This window comes from Oryzias melastigma, linkage group LG2 (genome assembly GCF_002922805.2).
Source record: "Oryzias melastigma strain HK-1 linkage group LG2, ASM292280v2, whole genome shotgun sequence".
Taxonomy (NCBI): Eukaryota; Metazoa; Chordata; class Actinopteri; order Beloniformes; family Adrianichthyidae; genus Oryzias; species Oryzias melastigma.
Genome location: NC_050513.1, coordinates 11,594,076 through 11,613,039, shown reverse-complemented (window position 1 = coordinate 11,613,039; position 18,964 = coordinate 11,594,076). Strand labels below are relative to the sequence as shown.

Sequence of the window (18,964 nt, the reverse complement as noted above, 5' to 3'; positions counted from 1 at the left end):
GAGGATGACACCCAAACTTTTTACCTGTGATGATGAAGTGACTGGGGAATTGTCAATGGAGAGCGAAAGGGAGTTGAGTTTGGAGAGGGTGGATCTGGTGCCAACTAGAAGGAGTTCAGTTTTATTGCTGTTGAGTTGGAGGTGATTTGAGGAAAACCAGGATTTAAGTTTGAAAAGACATGTTGTAAGAGAGGGAGGGGGGACACAGGAGGAGGGGTGGGTTGACAGGTAGAGTTGGGTATCGTCGGCGTAGCAGTGGAATTGGATATTAAATTTCCTGAAGATATTGCCGAGGGGTAGTAGATAAATTATGAAAAGGAGGGGGCTGAGGACAGAGCCTTGTGGCACTCCAGAGGTGACCGGGTAGGGCTGGGACTGGAAGGAGTGAAGCTGAACAAACTGAGTGCTGCCAGACAGGTAGGATGTGAACCAGTCGAGGGAAATGTGACAGATGCCGATGGAGGAGACTCTTTCCAGGAGTACTGAGTGGGAGATTGTGTCAAAGGCCGAGCTGAGGTCAAGAAGGATGAGGATGGATAGGAGTCCAGAGTCAGCAGCAGTGAGCAGGTCATTGGTTATTTTAATTAGAGCAGTCTCAGTGCTATGGAGGGGGCGGAAACCGGACTGGAATATTTCATAGAGTGAGTTCTGGGAGAGATGTGCTCGGAGTTGTTTGGCGACTACTTTCTCGAGGATCTTGGAGATGAAGGGAAGGTTGGAGATGGGGCATAGGTTGTTAAAGTTGTTAAGGTCGAGGTTGGGTTTCTTGAGGATGGGAGATATAGCAGCAGTTTTGAAGGCAGATGGCACTGTTCCAGTGGAGAGGGAGGCATGGATGATAGCACAGATGAAAGGGAGTAGAGACGGGAGACAGGATTTGACGAGGGGTGTGGGGAGAGGGTCTAGTGAGCATGTTGTGGATTTTGAACTCTGGATAAGTTTTGAGATGCACTGGGTAGTTGGAAAAAGGCCAAGGGGTGGTGGGTGAGGAATGAATTCAGTTTGGGGAGGGGGATGAGCGTTGAGACTGATCATCTGGTGGATTCTAACAACTTTATGGTTGAAGAATGAGGCCAAGGCCTCACAGGTGGTTGTGGACAGAAGGTGGGGGGGCAGTGAGCTAGGTGGTGAAAAGGTTTTGTTAAACAGGTTGAATAGGATCTTGGAGTTGTCTTTATTTGAGTTAATTAGTTGGGAGTAGTATGCTGATTTTGACTGCATGAGATGGTCTTTGTAATTGGACAGATGAGCTTTGTAGAGATCAAGGTGGACAGCCAGACTGGTCTTTCTGTAAAGGCGCTCGAGTCGACGACCGTGAGCTTTGATAGAGCGCAGCTCAGGTGTAAACCAGGGAGAGGATTTAGAAAAGAGAACTGATCTTGTCTTGAGGGGGCAATGGCATTGAGTAGGTTATGAAGGGTGGTGTGATAGTGCTCTGCCAGAAGGTCAGGAGGAGATGAGCAGTCAAGGGGGTCAAGGTTGGAGATGCTGGAAGAGAGGCTGGATATGTCAAAGTCCTTTGTATTGCGAAAATGAATGAGACGGGGAAGTTTATCTGGGGAGATGGGGAGGGCAGCTGTGAAAGAAACTAGGAAATGATCAGAAATATTGAGATGAGTGGCTGAACAGTTGGAGGGTGTCAGGCCAGAGCAGCAAATTAAGTCCAGGGTGTGGCCTTTTATATGGGTGGGTGAAGTTAGAATGCTGGATAAAAAACCAAAACTGTCCAGAAGTAATGAGAAATCTCTAGTGAGGGGGAGGTTGATAATGTCCAAATGAATGTTAAAGTCCCCCAGCAGGATCACATTGGGCGACAGAGCTGAAAGGGCAGTGAGGAGTGAGGAGAACTCAGGGAGAAAGTTAGAATTAGGCTTGGGGGGGGCGATAGATTAAGGCAATGATGGTGGGAATGGATCCGGGTAGTTGGGTTACAGTGCATTCCATTGATGAGAACGGAGGCGGGCTGCACGGTGGCGCAGTGGTTAGCGCTCTCGCCTCACAGCGAGAAGGCCCTGGTTCGATTCCCGGCTGGGACCTTTCTGTGTGGAGTTTGCATGTTCTCCCCGTGCATGCGTGGGTTTTCACCGGGGACTCCGGCTTCCTCCCACCGTCCAAAAACATGCTTCATAGGTTAATTGGTGACTCTAAATTGTCCCTAGGAGTGAATGTGAGAGTGTATGTGTGTGTGATTGAGGCCCTGCGACAGACTGGCGACCTGTCCAGGGTGTACCCCGCCTTCGCCCTTCAGTAGCCGGGATAGGCTCCGGCACCCCGCGACCCCGAAAGGGAAGAAGCGGTCAAGAAAATGGATGGATGGATGGATGGAGAACGGAGGCAGAGAAACAGGCAGGACTTTCCACTTCAGGCGGTGAATTATCGCGAGACTTCCCCCCCGAGACGACAAAAGCCAAAACAAACAAAAACCTGACGACAAAAGTCGAAGCACGAGGACAAAAGCCGAAGCACAACGACAAAAGCCGAAGCACGACTACAAAAGCTGAAGCATGACGACAAAGCCGAAGCAATACGACAAAAGCCGAAGCACGACTACAAAAGCTGAAGCATGACGACAAAGCCGAAGCACGACTACAAAAGCCAAAGCAGGACGACAAAAGCCGAAGCACGTCGACAAAAGCTGAAATACGTTGATAAAAAGCTGAAGTACGTCGACAAAAGCAAACCACAACGACAAAAGCCGAAGCATGTCAACAAAAGCCGAAGCAATACGATAAAAGCTGAAGCACGACTCCAAAAGCCGAAGCAGGACGACAAAATCCGAAGCATGTCAGCAAACGCCCAACCACGACGACAAAAGCTGAAGTACGTTGATAAAAGCCGAAGCACAACGACAAAAGCAAACCACGACGACAAAAGCCGAAGCATGTCAACAAAAGCCGAAGCACACCTACAAAAGCTGATGCATGACGACAAAAGCCGAAGCAGGACGACAAAAGCCGAAGCACGACTCCAAAAGCCGAAGCACGTCGACAAACGCCCAACCACGACAACAAAAGCTGAAGTACGTCGATAAAAGCCAAGGCACGACGACAAAAGCAAACCACGACGACAAAAGCTGAAGCATGTCAACAAAAGCCGAAGCACGACTACAAAAGCTGATGCATGACGACAAAAGCCGAAGCAGGACGACAAAAGCTGAAGCACGACGACAAAAGCTGAAGCAGGACGACAAAAGCCGAAGCAGGACAACAGAACCCATAACACAAGAGAAGGGAATCACAATGGAAATGAATAACTGACTTTTCAAAAGAAGCTTCCTTCAGCTTCAAGCCATTGGCTTCTCAAGAATGGGGTTTGTCGATTTTGAAATGCTGGCTTTTCTAATTAGATCAGGGCTCCCCAACCTCTGGGCCGCACCCTAACCCAGTACCCTAACCTAATATTGGTTGAGGATTTGAAATTAGGCTTGTATTTCAGACTTTAAGCTCCTCCTACAATGTTTATGAGCCCAAAACTGAGAAAAAAATGTCCTGCTGCCACAGAACTATCATCCTCCCTGAGACCCACATTTCAATTCAAAATTTCACTTATTCTAGTGTTGTCGTGGCAACACCAACACTCATGATAATCACGCTAGCGCTGACAAGCAACAGCCAAACTATTTCAGGTCTTAACATCCTAGTGAATACTTTTGCCAGTTTTGAACATTTATAGAAGCTCTTATGCAAGTCTTACATATCTGCGCGATGAACGCACGGTCCTCACCGCATCTGAGCAGCGGCTTTCCAATTCACAAGTCCTGCAGTGAACTGTGGAGGGTTATGAAGTTCAGTCTTTTATTCATCTCTCTGGGCAATTTGGAGGGCTGCAGTTTGGGGGGAGATGTTGTCCAAGCCATTAATGTTGCGGGGCAGACCAGCGATTAGACACAGCCCTCACTGTGCGTAATGTTTTACACACGGCGAGCAACACTTCAGCCTCCACAGTCACTATAAACTCCAATCATAAATCCAAAAGTGAACATTACAGCCTTCATAAAAGTAGGATTTATAGCAGGGCTGGTTCGACTTGTATATCTACTATGAAGGCAATTAACTGTATATATTTGGACTTTTTCTTTTTCCAATGAAAGCAGGAATTTAACTCTGTACATTGTTTCGGGGATTGATTCTGAAGTAGGCCAAGTGGTCTTAAAGCCTCCCAACTGCTTTGAGATTCACTGACGTCAAAAGAACTTTTTGAAAAATGGTGAAAAAAAGTTGTAAAAAGCTTATAAAATATGAGAAATATATACAAATGTTCAATAAGGATAGTAAAAAGACAGATCTAAGGCCGGATATAAGTATGATGGCCCGCAAAAATCCACAATTACTAAAAAAAATATATATTACAAAACAACATTAAATAAAATCCTTAAGTAAATAAACCTGTGTCCTGCCTGTGCTTGTCTCTACCCCAGTAAATGCACTGTGTAGTGTCAACAAGAGTACCCAACATGAAACTTTTAGGGCAAATAAATCAAAGGTGAAGATAATAGAATAGTTTTCTATACATTTTGCATTACCTGCAACAATGTTAGTGTGAATGCTGTAAGATTAATTTGACTGCTAGCTAAAAAAACTGAAGCTAAAAACGCTGAAGTTTATAGCTGAAATCGCTGAAGCTAAGAACTGAAAACGCTAAAGCTGATAGCCAGATAAAATATTACTTAAATGCCAAATTAGCCTATAAAAACAACTGGCCTGTAGCATAAAAAATAGCTAAACGACAAAATAGCCTAAAAAACTTAAAAAAAAAACCTACTGGTAAATTAGCCAAAACAGCTAGCGTGTACATATTAGCTTAATTCCAAAAGAGCCTAAAACACTAACAAAGAAGCGTAAATTAGCAAAAAAAAAAAAAAAAAAACAGCTAGCATGTAGATGTAACATTAGCTAAACTCCAAAAAAGCCTAAAATTCTTTGTAAATGGCAAAATATTCCAAAAAGCTAGCAGAATGACAATTTTTAAAACTTTCAAACTGTAATTATTTTCCATATTTATGCACTAGATATATAGCATTACCTGCCATAATGCTAGTGTGAATGCTGTAAGTTGAATTTGGCCGCTAAAGATCCTAGTACTGATAGCTGAAGATGCTAAAATTGATAGCTAAAAACACTGAAGCTATTAGCTGAAATCATTGAAGCTAATAGCTGAAAATGCTGAAGCTAAAATATTAGCTAAATATCAAATTAGCCTACAAAAACTTAGATTAGCCAAAACAGCTAGCATGTAGCTAATAAAACAGCTCAACTTCAAAAGCCTAAAAAACTTAAAAAGCCTAAATTTGTCAACACAGCTAGTGTGTAAATATTAGCCTTACTCCAACACAGCCTAAAAAACTAATGAAGTAGCTTAAATTAGCCAAAACAGCTAGCATGTGGATATGAAGAATAAAACACATTTTCATTGAATGAAACATTTTCCAAAACTTTTTTTTGAATGAAAAAAGTCCTCCAACTAAACACTCTAAGTGCTACAGTTCCAACCATAATTGTAATTTCTACTTTTCACTTCAAAGGTACAATAAATTCAGGAAATAGAGGGATTGTATTTCCTGTGATCAGAATATTATGCATTTTTAGAATTAAGCAGCTTCCATCCAATATAACTTGCCGTCAAAATGAATTTGGGGTGTTTTTGATCTTATGGGGTCCCCCCTGGCTCCTGCGTGGGACCACTTCACTTTAACCTCACTATTATAAAACACACAATCTCAGTCCTTTTTTTTTTTTTTTTTTTTGTGAGGATAGAACGGTAGTCGGCGTCTCGGGTTTCATACCAGGGGCCTCCTTTGTATGAATGGGGCTGAGTTAGGAGGAGAAGGAAGAGGAGGAGGAGGAGGAAGAAAAAGAAGAGTGGAGAGTGAGACGACAGAAATCAAAGATCCTCTCTCCTTTTGTCCGCTTTCTTTGGGACCCCCGTCACATGGGGTCAACCCGGGCTTGGAGATGGCTAATCGTTACGGCTGCAGATGAGCGCGCGCGCTAATTAGAAAAACCTGGTGAAGCAATTAAGCTCAAAGCGAGACGCCGCGCGCGGATTGGAGCGCGTGGACGGTGAGCGCGTGGAACTTATTTCCCCAACCACACTTTCAAACGGTAAAGGTGACGCTACTTTTGGCGTTTCGGCCACTTCAAGTAAAGTTGAGGAGCCGGGTTTCGTGACGTGTGAGTGTCCGCGAGGCGACTGTCGGAGCGGCGCGTGCCGGAGAGTGGTGAGTCCTGAAGATATTATCAGATTTTCGCGAAAATTGACCCCAGAAGACACTTTAAAACAACATTTTATGTATTTAAAACGTCATAAAAAGTATTTAAAGTAGTTTTAATTAAAAAGTAAACGTGTCCACTCACAGAAAAATGTATTTTTTGAATATAAATTGGTCACTAATACCACTTAACTTGGGTTCGACTACCTTGAAGTGGCTTAAATTCTAACTTTGTTTTTCTCCACGAATGCCACAATTCTCAAAACAATTTTGGCTGAGTCAGCAAAAAAAAAGTTTCTTCCGTCAGGTCAGTGTCTACTTTTACAGATAAAACCCATTAAAGCTATCAGTATTTATTGTTGAAGTCGAGCCTCGTGCCTGCTGGAGCACGTGATGGCATTTGTGTTTGCAGTTGCCCCTGTGTCTGCTCCATGAACCCTAAAAATCCAAGCTTTCTGGTTTTGGTTAGGAAGGAATGTCTGCTTTGTCCAGAGGCTTTTGCCCAAAAACCTCCTCTCCTCCACCACCACCTCCTCCTCCTCCTCCTGGAGCCCAGTGACTCCTGAAGCAGAAAAGTCATTAAATCAGAGCTAGCTTAAGCCAACATTAACAAATGTACGTTTATTTTGTTGAAATAAAAGCATTTATCTTTGGAATCAATAAAAAAAAAGTCACGTTTATTATTAGGTGCTTTTATTTTGTAGGAGCCACATTCGAACGGTAGCTGAGCTCCAAATTTAAAAAAAGTGACTAAAAAAATGTGTTTTTCAAGGTAAAAGTTTTTTTTTCTGTTGTGGTTTCTCCAAGAAATGTTTGTGGGGGTGTTTCGGAAATTTCCGAACTACATCCGATTCTCTTTGGTGACTAACGTGTCCTGGTATGTTGGTTTAAACACGGAGGTGAGATGTTTGTCTGTCTACAATAAACTGTCATTTTTTATATTATTTTTTTAAGTTTTCTTAGCCTAAAAGGTCTGTATCCCATCCCAAAGAAGTATTTTTTTGCTAGCTAACGTCGAAATGGTTTTGCTAGCATTTAAACGTTCTCGCCGTCTTATGAGCTGCGAGAAACTCGACTTAACGAGCTGATGGTGCCGGCAGAGGAAAGGTATGTTGGCAGGTTGTTGGGGCATCACTCATCTGGATTTTTTTTTTTCTTTTTGTAACCCCGGTTGCTACCTCCAGACGCACGTGGAGCAACACTTACATATGTGTTGGTGTAAATAGTCGGAGCTGAAACAGATGTTGCCTTTTTGTGCAGCTGGACTTGTTTCTGTCTCTCAGGGTCGTCGCCTCCTCTGTTTTAGTCAAACATCGTGGACGTTCCCATAACTGAAAGAGGAGGGAACGAAAAAAAAAAAGAAATCAGGATTTACCTGAAAGTCAGGGTCACTTTCTTTGAAACGGTCGCTTAATTTCCTGTCAAATCTAATGGGATCAAACTGTAAGGTGGTGCAGCGGGATGACTAACCTGGTGAGCTAACTTGCGACCTGATGAGACAAGTCTACAGATGCTTTTAGAGGCTAAAGTCAGTTGAAGTAAGTCACAAACGTTCACTGATGATTCACGTCCACTTTTCTGGTTTGGGATACATTTCAAATCTTTTATTTTGAAAATTTCTGCTCAAAAAGGGAATTCAGAAATGTTTTTGTGGGCTCTGAGATGAGGGGGGGGGGGAACAAATTTCCTGACCCGAGCTTTGGAAGTGTACTTCCTGCAGTCCGACTCGCCAGCCGCCGCTTTGATTTCTGATTAAGCGGCTCAGCAGCCTTGACATTCCAGGGCGCCGTTCAGAATGTGGGTTTACCAAATCTTCATCGTCGGCATAGATTTCCATCAACAAGTCGATTTTTCTTTTTAGTTTAAAAACTGAACGGCCTGCATTTTTCAGATGGGGTGTAAACCTGGTAGTTTGATGCTGTTGGAAACTTTATTAGGCCAATTAGGAGTATTGCAGTTGAGCTGCAGGCTTATAAAAAGTATTAAAAGTTGGGAACAAATGTGCATCTTAAATGGATTCAGATTCCTTTTGCAATTAATCCTGCGGTCTGCAACTCCTTTTCTTTTTTGGAAGTCATTAGTTCTGCAACACCTACGTTTTTATAGTGTCCTTCTTTTTCTCTGAAAGCTTTTTGTAAAATCTGAAGTTTTGTTTAATAGTTGAAGGCTTAAAATCCCACTCCAATTTTTTATTTGTATTTTATTAATAACATTTTTAGCAAAAAAGAATTTTCAGTCATTTTCTAGAATGTGGTTTAATATTGCCCATCTCCATTGCTGAGAGCTCTCTGTTTACATTAGTGGTGTGTATTTCTGTATTGGCAAGAGTGTGGCGATACAATATGTATCATGATACCCAGCTCACGATGTGATATATCCTAAAGCTTTTTTTTTTTTTTTTTTTTTTTTTTTTTTTTTAAGGACTGTCTTGGAAAAAAATATTTACATTAATATGAATTAATTGTAATAAAATGGTCAAATTAATTTTATTTAATGATCTCAACCTGATAAGAGTTGCTTTTACCCAAGCAAATACAAAGTGCTTTTCTTTTGGTAAATCAAGAAATATTTTTACAGAACACTATTAATTTTGTCCATTACAAAATAAATTTTGGCATTAAAAAAAGAATTCATGTCTCTTAACTAATAAGGTTCTAAGAGTATGAGGAAATGTTTGTTTCCAAAATTGCTAAATGTAGCTTCATATATAAAGGGAAATAAAATGCCAGTTCTTTCCAGAAACATTAAAGTGGAATGGACCAGCATGATAGGATGGAGAATGTGGCTAAGATGCTTTAAAAACATGACAGCTCAGTGTACTGTGCTGCCAACTAGTGGTCGGGCGTTTAGGCGGAAAACATTAGGACGCATAAATAATTAAATATAGTCATGTCAGGATTTTAAATTGATAAAATGAAGTATTGCGATATACTGCAAAACTTTTTTTTTCTTACACCTGTAGTTTACATGCACTCCCATTAACTTTCCCTCCCCATGGCTTCTCTGTACCTCTACATTTATCCCTCCAAACAGAGATATGGAAAAATAGTGTCTTCAAATTTGGATGTCACTGCCACTTGATGACGTCAGCTCCGTTAGCACGGATCTGCTAGCGCACCCTAGCTGTGAACCTGGAACAAAGAATGTAGTTTGAAAAGATGTATGGAAAAAGAAGCTATATTTCTTACTTTTCCTCGTCTGAGCTGGAATCTTAACTGTATGGCTACATACATCCAATATTGCTCGAAGGGGCAGGGGAGGAATTCGGTAAGCTAACGTAACGTTACTGGTGCAACGTTGGAGCTAGCCAGCTGTACAGTTAAGATTCCAGCTCGCTTGAAGACAATTAAGACTTGTATGTGTAGCTCGTTTTTCTGTCATTTCAAACGGCATTCTCAATCTGTCCCAAGGTCACAGTGATTTGAATTAAAAAGCTTAATTTTCTTTGTCCTTCATGAGAAAAATGCTACAAATATATATTAAAAACACCTTAGTTGGATACCAAATGATGTAGAAATGCGTTGTTTACTTTATGTGCCTATTTCTCTCTTCTTTCCCAAATCTAGACCCTGTTTAGCGCTCCAGTCACCTCGGCACCATGAGTTGGAGCTTCCTGACCCGCTTGCTGGACGAGATCTCCAACCACTCCACCTTTGTGGGGAAGATCTGGCTGACGGTGCTCATCATCTTCCGCATCGTGCTGACGGCTGTCGGTGGCGAGACCATCTACTATGATGAGCAGAGCAAGTTCATCTGCAACACGCAGCAGCCCGGTTGCGAGAACGTGTGCTACGACGCCTTTGCGCCGCTCTCGCACGTCCGATACTGGATCTTCCAGGTGATTCTCTCTAGCTGAAATGGAGTCTTGATGCTGACGAGTTTGAGTTAAAGAGTCTGTAATGCTTTGTCTGCAGGTGATTATGATTAGCACCCCTACCATCATGTACCTGGGCTTCGCCATCCACAAGATCGCACGCATGGACGACGGCGACTACCGGCAGTTTCGGAACAACAAGAAGAAGAGGATGCCGGTGGTGAGTCGAGGGGCAGCGCGCGACTACGAAGAGATGGAGGACAACGGAGAGGAGGACCCCATGATCCTCGAGGTGATCGAACTAGAGAAGCCGGAGAAAGCTGAGAAAAGTGGTGCGTAAAGACACATTGCCGTTGGTGCCGGTTCTGTAGGGTCGGTTCTGAACGGTTCTTTTGAATTAAGGTTCTGAGAAGAAGCATGACGGCCGACGGCGGATTCTTCGCGACGGACTCATGAAAGTCTACATCTGCCAGCTGCTGTGGCGCTCTGCCTTCGAGATCGCCTTCCTTTGGGGCCAGTACGTCCTGTACGGCTTCGAGGTGATTCCCTCGTACGTGTGCACCCGCTCACCGTGCCCCCACACCGTGGACTGCTTTGTGTCGCGGCCCACCGAGAAGACCATCTTCCTGCTGGTGATGTACGCCGTGTCCTTCCTCTGCCTCCTCCTCACCATACTGGAAATCCTCCATTTGGGCATCGGCACAATCCGCGACACCTTCCGTCGGCGTGCCGCCCTCAACTCGCGCACCTCCCGCCCGCCCTCTGCCCGCTCCATGCCAACTGCTCCGCCTGGATACCACGCCACCATGAAGAAGGAGAAGATAAAGGAGCTGAGAGACTTGCCCATCGGTGACTCCGGGCGGGAGAGCTTTGGCGACGAGGGCCCCTCGTCCAGGGAGCTGGAGCGGTTGAGGAGGCATCTGAAGATGGCGCAGCAGCACCTGGACCTGGCGTACCAGGCAGACGAAGGAAGCCCTTCACGCAGCAGCAGCCCGGAGGTCAACACGGCTGTGCAGACAGCTGCTGAGCAGAACCGCCTGAACTTCGCCCAGGAGAAGCAGGGAGAGGCCAGCGAGAAAGGTACATGACCACAATCGTCTTTGACCTACCATAAGTCTTCAACCATAATGCGATCTAAGTGAATCAACTGGTTCTGACAGAAAAGTGCCAATAATGCGCAAAGCCACTTTTCTCTTTAGAATCCTATAGAATTGCCTCAAAGGTTTAAGAGTGACAGTCGAAAGAATGTCAATACTGGAGCTAAAGCTCTGAGCCAGACTACTGAGTAGCCACTCCAGCCAGTGTGGACAAACATGGGATCATGTGGACCCCACTAGACAGTACACTGAACTTTTTGTTTTCTTTTTTAAAGGGGGTTTATGAAATCCTGTTCACCTTCATCCATATTTGTCATTGGATGAATAACATGTCAATGTAAGGTTTGGGTCAACAAGACTCCATAAGATGGCACAAGGGTTAAATGAGTAAAGAAGTGCTTCTTTTTTTTTTTTTTTTTTTTTTCTCTCCTACTCTTCCCATTGCATAGTTCTTGACAGTGGGCACTCTACATAAGGGTTGGTCAATCCTCGTCCTGAAAGTTTACCACCTTCTGTTAATTTTGAATCGGGTACTTGTTGCACGATCGACCAACCATCCAAGGACTGCAACAAAAAGCCCAGAGATCTAAAAGTGTCACGATGGGCCAGTTCCAATCCAGCGTATCTGAAATGTATTTGGACATGGAGCTATAGCTTTACCCTGCAAGACAGATCTCAAGAGTTGACATTCTTTGGATGACCGCAACTCTTGACAGTTTATTCAGTAGATGTAATTCCAGTGAATTCTGAAGCATAGAAAAGCAGTTTTCGTTGTTATGCAACGCTTTGCACCGATACGCAATTGGTTAATTCATATTAACCCCATAAACAAACTTGCAGTAGGTCAAAGAATATGGTTTTAGGTGGCGGTTATGGTAAGGACACACCATTCAATAGTCCAGCTAAGGACAAATGCAACAGCTATAAAAATGATATGGGTATTGGACTGCTGATTGTAGTATGTCTAGGTTTTTAAATCTGTTCTTATTCAATACATGCGTTTAATCATTGGTTTTCACACTGAACAAGCAGGGAGAGGCTTCTTTCTCTACTGTTTACTAGCGCATATCCATCACCGGCAACTGGCTGAGGCTTGGCGGGAAATCTTGCGAATCTTGTTCCAAGCTTTTTTGTTCACAGCTCTATTCCGATAAATGAAAGCCATAATTGTGGCAGGGCACAAACCACTGGTTGGTCAACGTTTGACCTGGTTTGGTTTACAAAGTGCGTTCATTGGCCACTCGTTTTGTACGTAGAGCCTTAAAATGGTCGTAAAGACTTGCGTAGAACATGAGTTTGGAACACTGAAACTCCACGAACTTTTCCTTGAAATGACCGCTTTAACGCATGTTCCTAACATGAACGTAGCCTAGAAGGGTTCAAGTTACAGTTGCAATTGTACTAAGTCTAGAACTGTTTTCCACCCTGACCTCCTGTTTTTGTCTTGGTCCAGGAATACATGCCTGAACGTACGTCCGACCTCGGCTTCTGGCCTTGAACACACGGGGAAGCACATACAGGAATGCAGTCAGACCACTGAGGGAGACCAAAGCGTGGATGAGGGGATTGTGCCTTTCAGTATTAGTGGTCAGAAATGCTGACCAGGCTGTGTCGTGACATTTCCACCACTCATCCCGGATTTTGCGCTTGCCAGCCTTCTTTCATCTCAACGACTCCTTTACCGCCTTTCGCAGTGATCCGTCTTCATGCTGGAGTTCTCTAAGGTTCATGGTTATCGTTACTTTTTTTTACTTGTTTACTTTTTGTATTTCTCTGAAAGAGTCACTGCTGAATGTTTCTTTGAGGCTGGTTGTGTTTAAAGGATCACATTTTTTCGGGGGAGGCTTTTGTTTTGAAACAACGGTGATTTACTGGCAAGAATTCACACCGGTTCCAATATCTTACCACACTAACTCGAGTCGGCCAAACGATATTTACCTGGGCGATGCTTGAATTCTTAATTGACAAAAAAATGCTTTAAAAAAAAAATCTGTGCAATTTGTTTTTGTTCTATGACCAAAGCTCAAGTTTCACCTTTTCTGGGCAAAAAGCATCACTTTCTCACCTGTTTCAGCTTAAAGCATCAGTGCTTATAGATCCTTCTTGTTTAAGTTAAGTCATGCAAAGATTAAAACGCACATTGAGAATATTTTGCTTTGGAAATGTCCTTCTCTTGATATGTATTGGTTATTTTTGTGTTTTTCTGTGACATTTTCAATCTTTGACAGAATGTGAGAAAGTAAACACAAACTCGTGATTCAATCATTTCCTTTGATTATCCTGATGGCTGCTGGCGGTGGCTTTATTGTGCAAATGCATCTTTTGTTCTGTTTGGGCCTCGGATCATCTCACTTCCAGTTTTACGGTTTACCGCGAGGTACGACATTCCAGTTTTTAAATACGGTACTCGTTTGTTGGGTTTGTACTTTTTTCTGCTCCTGCAAGTTTTGTAGTTTTTGTAACTGTAGAGATTATTTTTTTTGTCTTCAGAGTAAATAAATATTTGAAACGGGCTGGGTGTGTTTACTGTAGGTGTTTTTGGTTTCATGAGTCAAAGCAATACAAGAAATACAAACTGGAAATCATGTTTAAAGGGGGTAAAAAAGTGGGTCAGGAGTGCCATCTACAGGACAAAGTGTTGAAGTAAAGATGATTTTTGTCTACATTTTTATTAGATTTTTGACAGTTTGTTCAGCCTAATTTCTACTGTTGGCTTGCTTTTTAACAAACTAATTTTCACCTTAAATTCAACTATTTTGACTAAATTAATCAAAATTATATACTTCTGTTTTAGTAATTAAATTTTAAAGCTTTTATTGATAATTTCTTCATCTTTGATAAAGAGACCAATATTGACTCAAAGGTGGGGGTGGGGGGCAGCTGCATCTCCCTGTAGCTCCGCCCATGTTTTTACATTGTAATGACTTGTGGAGGTTTCATAATATTCGAAGTTGGACTGTTTACGTAAGTGATATTTGGTTAATAAATTGAACTTTAGAGTTAAACTCTTGAATTCAATGGGAGCAAAATCAAGCAAAGAGTCGTATTTTCTTGAAACACATTTTGTTAACCTTTAAAAACTGAACAAAATGTTCATTTTTGGTAAGGAAAGCTGTATTTTACATTCAGTAACCAAGCTTTGGACAAGTCAAAGATGAAGAACTTCAGTGATTTAATTATTTTGCAACAACTTTTAACTTTTGAGCCCCAAAAATCTTAATAGCTAAACTTCAAAATGTTGTAAATGACTGAATAAAAAAGCTTAAACTAGCCAAAATAGCTAGCATGTAAATATTAGCCTAACTCCGTTCCACTCTCCTAGGCTTGTTTACATTAAAAGTGGGGTCAACTGGACCCCACAAGACAGTGCGCTGAACTTTTTTTTTTTTTTCAATGGTTGTCGATCTTTACTGTTGTCCAATGACAGACATGAAGTCTTGTCCACCTTTGTCATGGAAGGGCTAACACCTCAATGTAAGGGTGGGGTCATCTGGACCCCATACGAGAGCACGGGCGTTAAAGAGAAAAGCCTGAATTATCCAAAACAGCTAGCATGTAGCTGAAATATTAGCTGGACTTTAAAACAGCTTAAAAAAACCAACAAAAAAATGCCTAAATCAGCCAAAACAGCTAGCTTGTAATGATTAGCCTAACTCCAAAACACCTTAAAAATGTTTTTAATAAAAGCCTAAATTGACCAAAACAGATAGCATGTAGCAGAAATATTAGCTAAACTCTAAAACAGCCTAAAAACAGCCTAAATTAGCCAAAACAGCTAGCTTGTAATGATTAGCCTAACTCCAAAACAGCCTAAAAAACTTTAAAAAAAAGCCTAAACTTGCCGAAACAGCTAGCATGTAGCTGAAATATTAGTTGAACTGTAAAACATCTTAGAAAATGCCAAATAGTCCAAAATGCTAGCAGAATGCCAATTTAAAAAAAAAAATAAAACCATAACATTTTCACATAATTATGAATACTTAAAAAGCAGGAATATTATTCTAGAATAAATCAACTCAAACTTTAAATAACTTTAATATTTTTCTCAAAAATATATTTTGTCAAAATTATACAAGTTAGAAAGGGCGCAACATAACATTAGGCCAAAAATAGCAAAATAAAATGGTCTGGAGGGCCGAATCCGGCCCCCGGGCCTTGACTTTGACACATGCTCTAGGTAGATAGATATAGATCTAAAGATGGTCGTAGTGAGACTTTCCGGATCATAGCATTGGCGTAGGAATTTAAGTGACCGCTGTGTGTTCAAACGCAAGCGCAGTCCTCAGGTATAATGTTGGGCAGGGTCTCCAACTTGAAGGAGTACCCGCCGTCCGAGGTGGTGGTGACCTTTAGGGACCTCATGGTTCCGGGGACAGGAGCGCAACACTGCGACATCCCCAGCATGGCGATGGTCCGGTCCGCGGCCGAGCAGTTCCCGTGACAGTAGTAGAAGGTCATCGTCTTGGGGTGGACGATCCAGTTGTCCCAGCCCAGCTCCTCGAAGCTGATCTCCACGCCTTCTCGCCGGCAGTCGCTGTCCGCCGGCCTCTCCTGAGACGGCCTCTGAAGGCGGTAGATGGCGGCCGGAGACCAGGGGATGGTGAACGCAGCTTGACGGGGCGAGCGCACACGACGTCTACGCTCAACGTGGACATGCAGGAAGGGCGAGTTTTCTGGCTCACGTGTGTGACACTGGCAGCTTGTGCAGACAACTTGAAGCCAAAACGGACCCTCAGACACGGAAACCAGCCTCTCTTGATCCAGGAAGTAGGTGGTCCATCCGTCTGTGGTGGACCTGGAAGGTGCTGCCGCAGCCTGACGGAGCTGCTGAGCTGGCGTGAGAAGGAAAAGCATTGCAGATGAGTTGGTGGAGGTTCCTTTTTGGTCCGTGAAGAACCAAAAGTGGGCAGAGGTGACCACACCCTTCAGGATCGTCGACGAGGGCTGGAAGTGAAAAGAGAGCCGAGTGGCGGTTTCTCCTGTGGAGCAGGAGTCTGTACAACACAGAAGAATAATGTAAACATCAGCAGCTGTTTTTACAAAATCCCTCCCCGAGAAAAACTAGTTCCATAAATCTCATCATAAGAGAAATATCCCGACTTAACCATCAAAGCTGTTTATTTTCCAGTAAAATAACGACAACCCAACTTAAAATAATTACAGAAATCCATGCCTAAAATTTACCAAGATTTCCAAATATATCTCCTTTCACATTGACATTTTTCTTTAAAGGGTAACCAAACCGTAAATTAACTTTTTTGGCTGTTGATCTCTATAAATGGGGCTTTAAAAGTACTGTCTGTTGGTCATTTAAAAAATTTAAATAAACTTGGTTAGTTGTTGAAAATATAGTGAAAAATCATCTGTGTGCTGCCCCCTACAGGTTGAAACGAGGTATTACAGTTGAATTTTGTGATTGGTCAAACTATGTAAGTTTCAGAAGTCTGACATCATGATCTGCAGCTCCAGTGATGATAACAGTCCAGCCCCCAAGCCCCGCCCCTCTGACTGGATTTTCAAATTTTGGCTGTGGGTGGAGTCAGCTTCCAACTTCCCTGTTTGGCTACCCTTTAATAACCAACAAACTTTTGATATTTTAAAATTTGGCTAAAATCTAAAAATTGGTGTTGTTTTCTAGGACATAATTCCTACAGAGTGGTAGTAGTTTATTAAAAAAAATTGAGTTGTGGGCGGGACCTTTGACATGCAGTAACCCCGCCCCAAATTTCCATCACCATATAACAATGCAAAACTGTAAAATGAAGTAAGTAGGGCTGGGATTAAAGAATTTCCCCTCTTCCCACTCCTTTTCAAGCAATCAAACTCTACTTCACTTTAGTTAATAATTACAATATTTAATAATTCAAGTCGGTTTTGTTTGTTTTCTATTTTCTAATCAATGCACTTATTATGCATTATTTCTGTAATGGGTTTGAAATGTTTGAGGGATTTGTCCAGTATTTTCCACAATCTATGCCTGATGTAAACTAAATCAATCAAACAATCAATCAATCACCCATAACTAAGAACTTTCTCTTAAGAGTGTTTGGATGAGGAAAACAAAAAAGGGGCGGAGCCTGCCCACCGTATTTTCTACGTAACAAACTGCATCTTTTTCTGCTCCTGATTCACAGTAATTTGAATAAAGAAATATTCAGAAATGCTTAATTTTTTTCAGAAAAATGCTACAAGAACATATTAAAAAAACAGTTTTTATTGAACCTCTGGCTCTACTCTGGCCTGACCTCTGGTGGCTAAAGAAGGATTAGCAGGTTAAAGAAAACTCAGTTTTTTAGGATTGTTAAGTAAAAATATTTTTCAATATTTGACATAGCTGAGATAGTACATAGTGATAGCTTCTTCTAACATAAAATCTGTGTTTAAAAAGCGTTTATATTTACTATATTAGGATTTTAAAAGGGAAATTGCCAGTTGTATTTTTCTACGCCGTAATTTAATTTTTCAGAAAGATACATTTTTTAGCATTTTGTTTTTTACCTCTTTTTATGAAAATGCAAATCTCTAACATATGAAAAAAATAAAAAGGTTTTCTCACCTGAACTCGGAAACAAAATCATTTCCGATGTTGCTCGCTCTTCTCCGTTCTGATTTGGATCCACCACTCTTTGCTTTGACCTGGGAACCCTCATGAGCGTCTCCCAGGTCTCCAAGTTTGCCCCACTTCCACCTCGTGTTTGATTCTGAGGAGGTTTCTCCAGGCCCAGACTCTCCAGAACCCGCTCCCTGAACCAGGACACGACTACCTCTTTGGGTAATTCCTCTCCGTTGCCCGCTCGAACCAGACCGTGGATCCAAAGAGGACCCAGAAAGACGACGACGCACAACGCCATGACGGGGAAACTGTCAATCCCGAATGCAATGATGGAAAAAAGACCAGACTTTCCTCTGCAACGCTTTTCTACTCTCATATATGTTTAGACTGAGCGGCAGCTATCTGAGTTTGAGTGTAGCCTGTGAGCAAAAGCATTTTGTTATAGGTTCACAATAAAGATAACAAAGAATGGCCTTGACTGATGGGATGTTGCATTTCCAGCTTTGTGGAAATTTCACACAGATTGACATTTTTTTTCTCACCAGAAATGTTTTTACTCACACCAGTTAGCAAAAAGTAAAATTTTTTGCTAATGCACAAATTAGATTGTGGCAACTTTTTGTATTGTCTGTATCCTACTTTCCATTTAGTACACTAATTATAGAGCTTTAGTGTTTTTTTTTTTTTTTTTACTCAAAACATATAAAAAAATAGTTTTTCTGGCTGGCTTTGAATGTCTCATAGTGTAAAAAATGTCTTTTTGGTCATTTTTTAGATTATAGTCACATCGGTTTGTTAATTGGTTGGGAAACTAAGAAAAAACATTGTATAGCATTTGATTGTATTTCTACCATTAATATTAATTGTTTTCAATGTTTTGTTGTTTGAACTCTAGACCTGTTGAAACATCAGCTGTCTCACAGTTTTTGGGCCCACTGGTCAGAAAAAAAAATAAAAAAATAAATAAAACATGAAATACGATGGAAGCCAACAGCAAAAGCATTTACATAATTGAAAATGAGGCCTACCAGAAGCACCACAGACCAATCACATCAGTTGTAATATGTCAAATACTGTGGCAAAAACAGTTAGAATTCCATTGTATTCACTGACTATTAACTCATAAAGAGCTGAGGTCCTTTAACTTTACTTTTTACATTTACCTGAGTTGTCACCCTATATTGATTAAAGTTAGACGTATGGTTTATTTTAGGTGAAATAAAAAAAAGTCATATAGACTACATAGAACACATGTCAATAAGAGATGCTAATATGTGTTTAAAAGTTAGCTT

General features: G+C 41.8%; 2 protein-coding genes and 1 long non-coding RNA gene across 5 annotated transcripts; 1 reads left to right on the top strand and 2 right to left on the bottom strand.

Annotated features, from left to right (window-relative positions):
- The first annotated feature begins 5,772 nt into the window (after positions 1-5,772).
- LOC112156709 (gap junction gamma-1 protein) lies at positions 5,773-13,632 on the top strand. Of its 3 annotated transcripts, none has more exons than XM_024289000.2 (5): positions 5,773-6,217; positions 9,775-10,046; positions 10,123-10,354; positions 10,425-11,102; positions 12,573-13,632. In XM_024289000.2, exons 2-5 carry the CDS (start codon positions 9,807-9,809, stop codon positions 12,584-12,586), a joined length of 1,164 nt encoding a protein of 387 aa, XP_024144768.1. In that variant the 5' UTR covers positions 5,773-6,217; positions 9,775-9,806; the 3' UTR covers positions 12,587-13,632. The 3 variants fall into 3 exon arrangements, with proteins under 3 accessions (XP_024144768.1, XP_024144769.1, XP_024144770.1); XM_024289001.2 differs by lacking the exon at positions 5,773-6,217 and adding an exon at positions 6,971-7,107; XM_024289002.2 differs by lacking the exon at positions 5,773-6,217 and adding an exon at positions 7,177-7,315.
- LOC112156710 lies at positions 7,041-8,145 on the bottom strand. The gene is made up of 2 exons (XR_002921025.2): positions 7,679-8,145; positions 7,041-7,539 (listed from the first exon to the last, which is right to left on the bottom strand). It is a non-coding gene; the product is annotated as an uncharacterized LOC112156710 (long non-coding RNA).
- A 1,503-nt stretch (positions 13,633-15,135) lies between the features above and the next one.
- Positions 15,136-18,084, bottom strand: inha (inhibin subunit alpha). Its single transcript, XM_024288981.2, has 2 exons — positions 17,676-18,084; positions 15,136-16,113 (listed from the first exon to the last, which is right to left on the bottom strand). The coding sequence occupies exons 1-2, from the start codon at positions 18,046-18,048 to the stop codon at positions 15,383-15,385; spliced, it is 1,104 nt and encodes a 367-aa protein (XP_024144749.1). The 5' UTR covers positions 18,049-18,084; the 3' UTR covers positions 15,136-15,382.
- Positions 18,085-18,964: the final 880 nt, after the last annotated feature.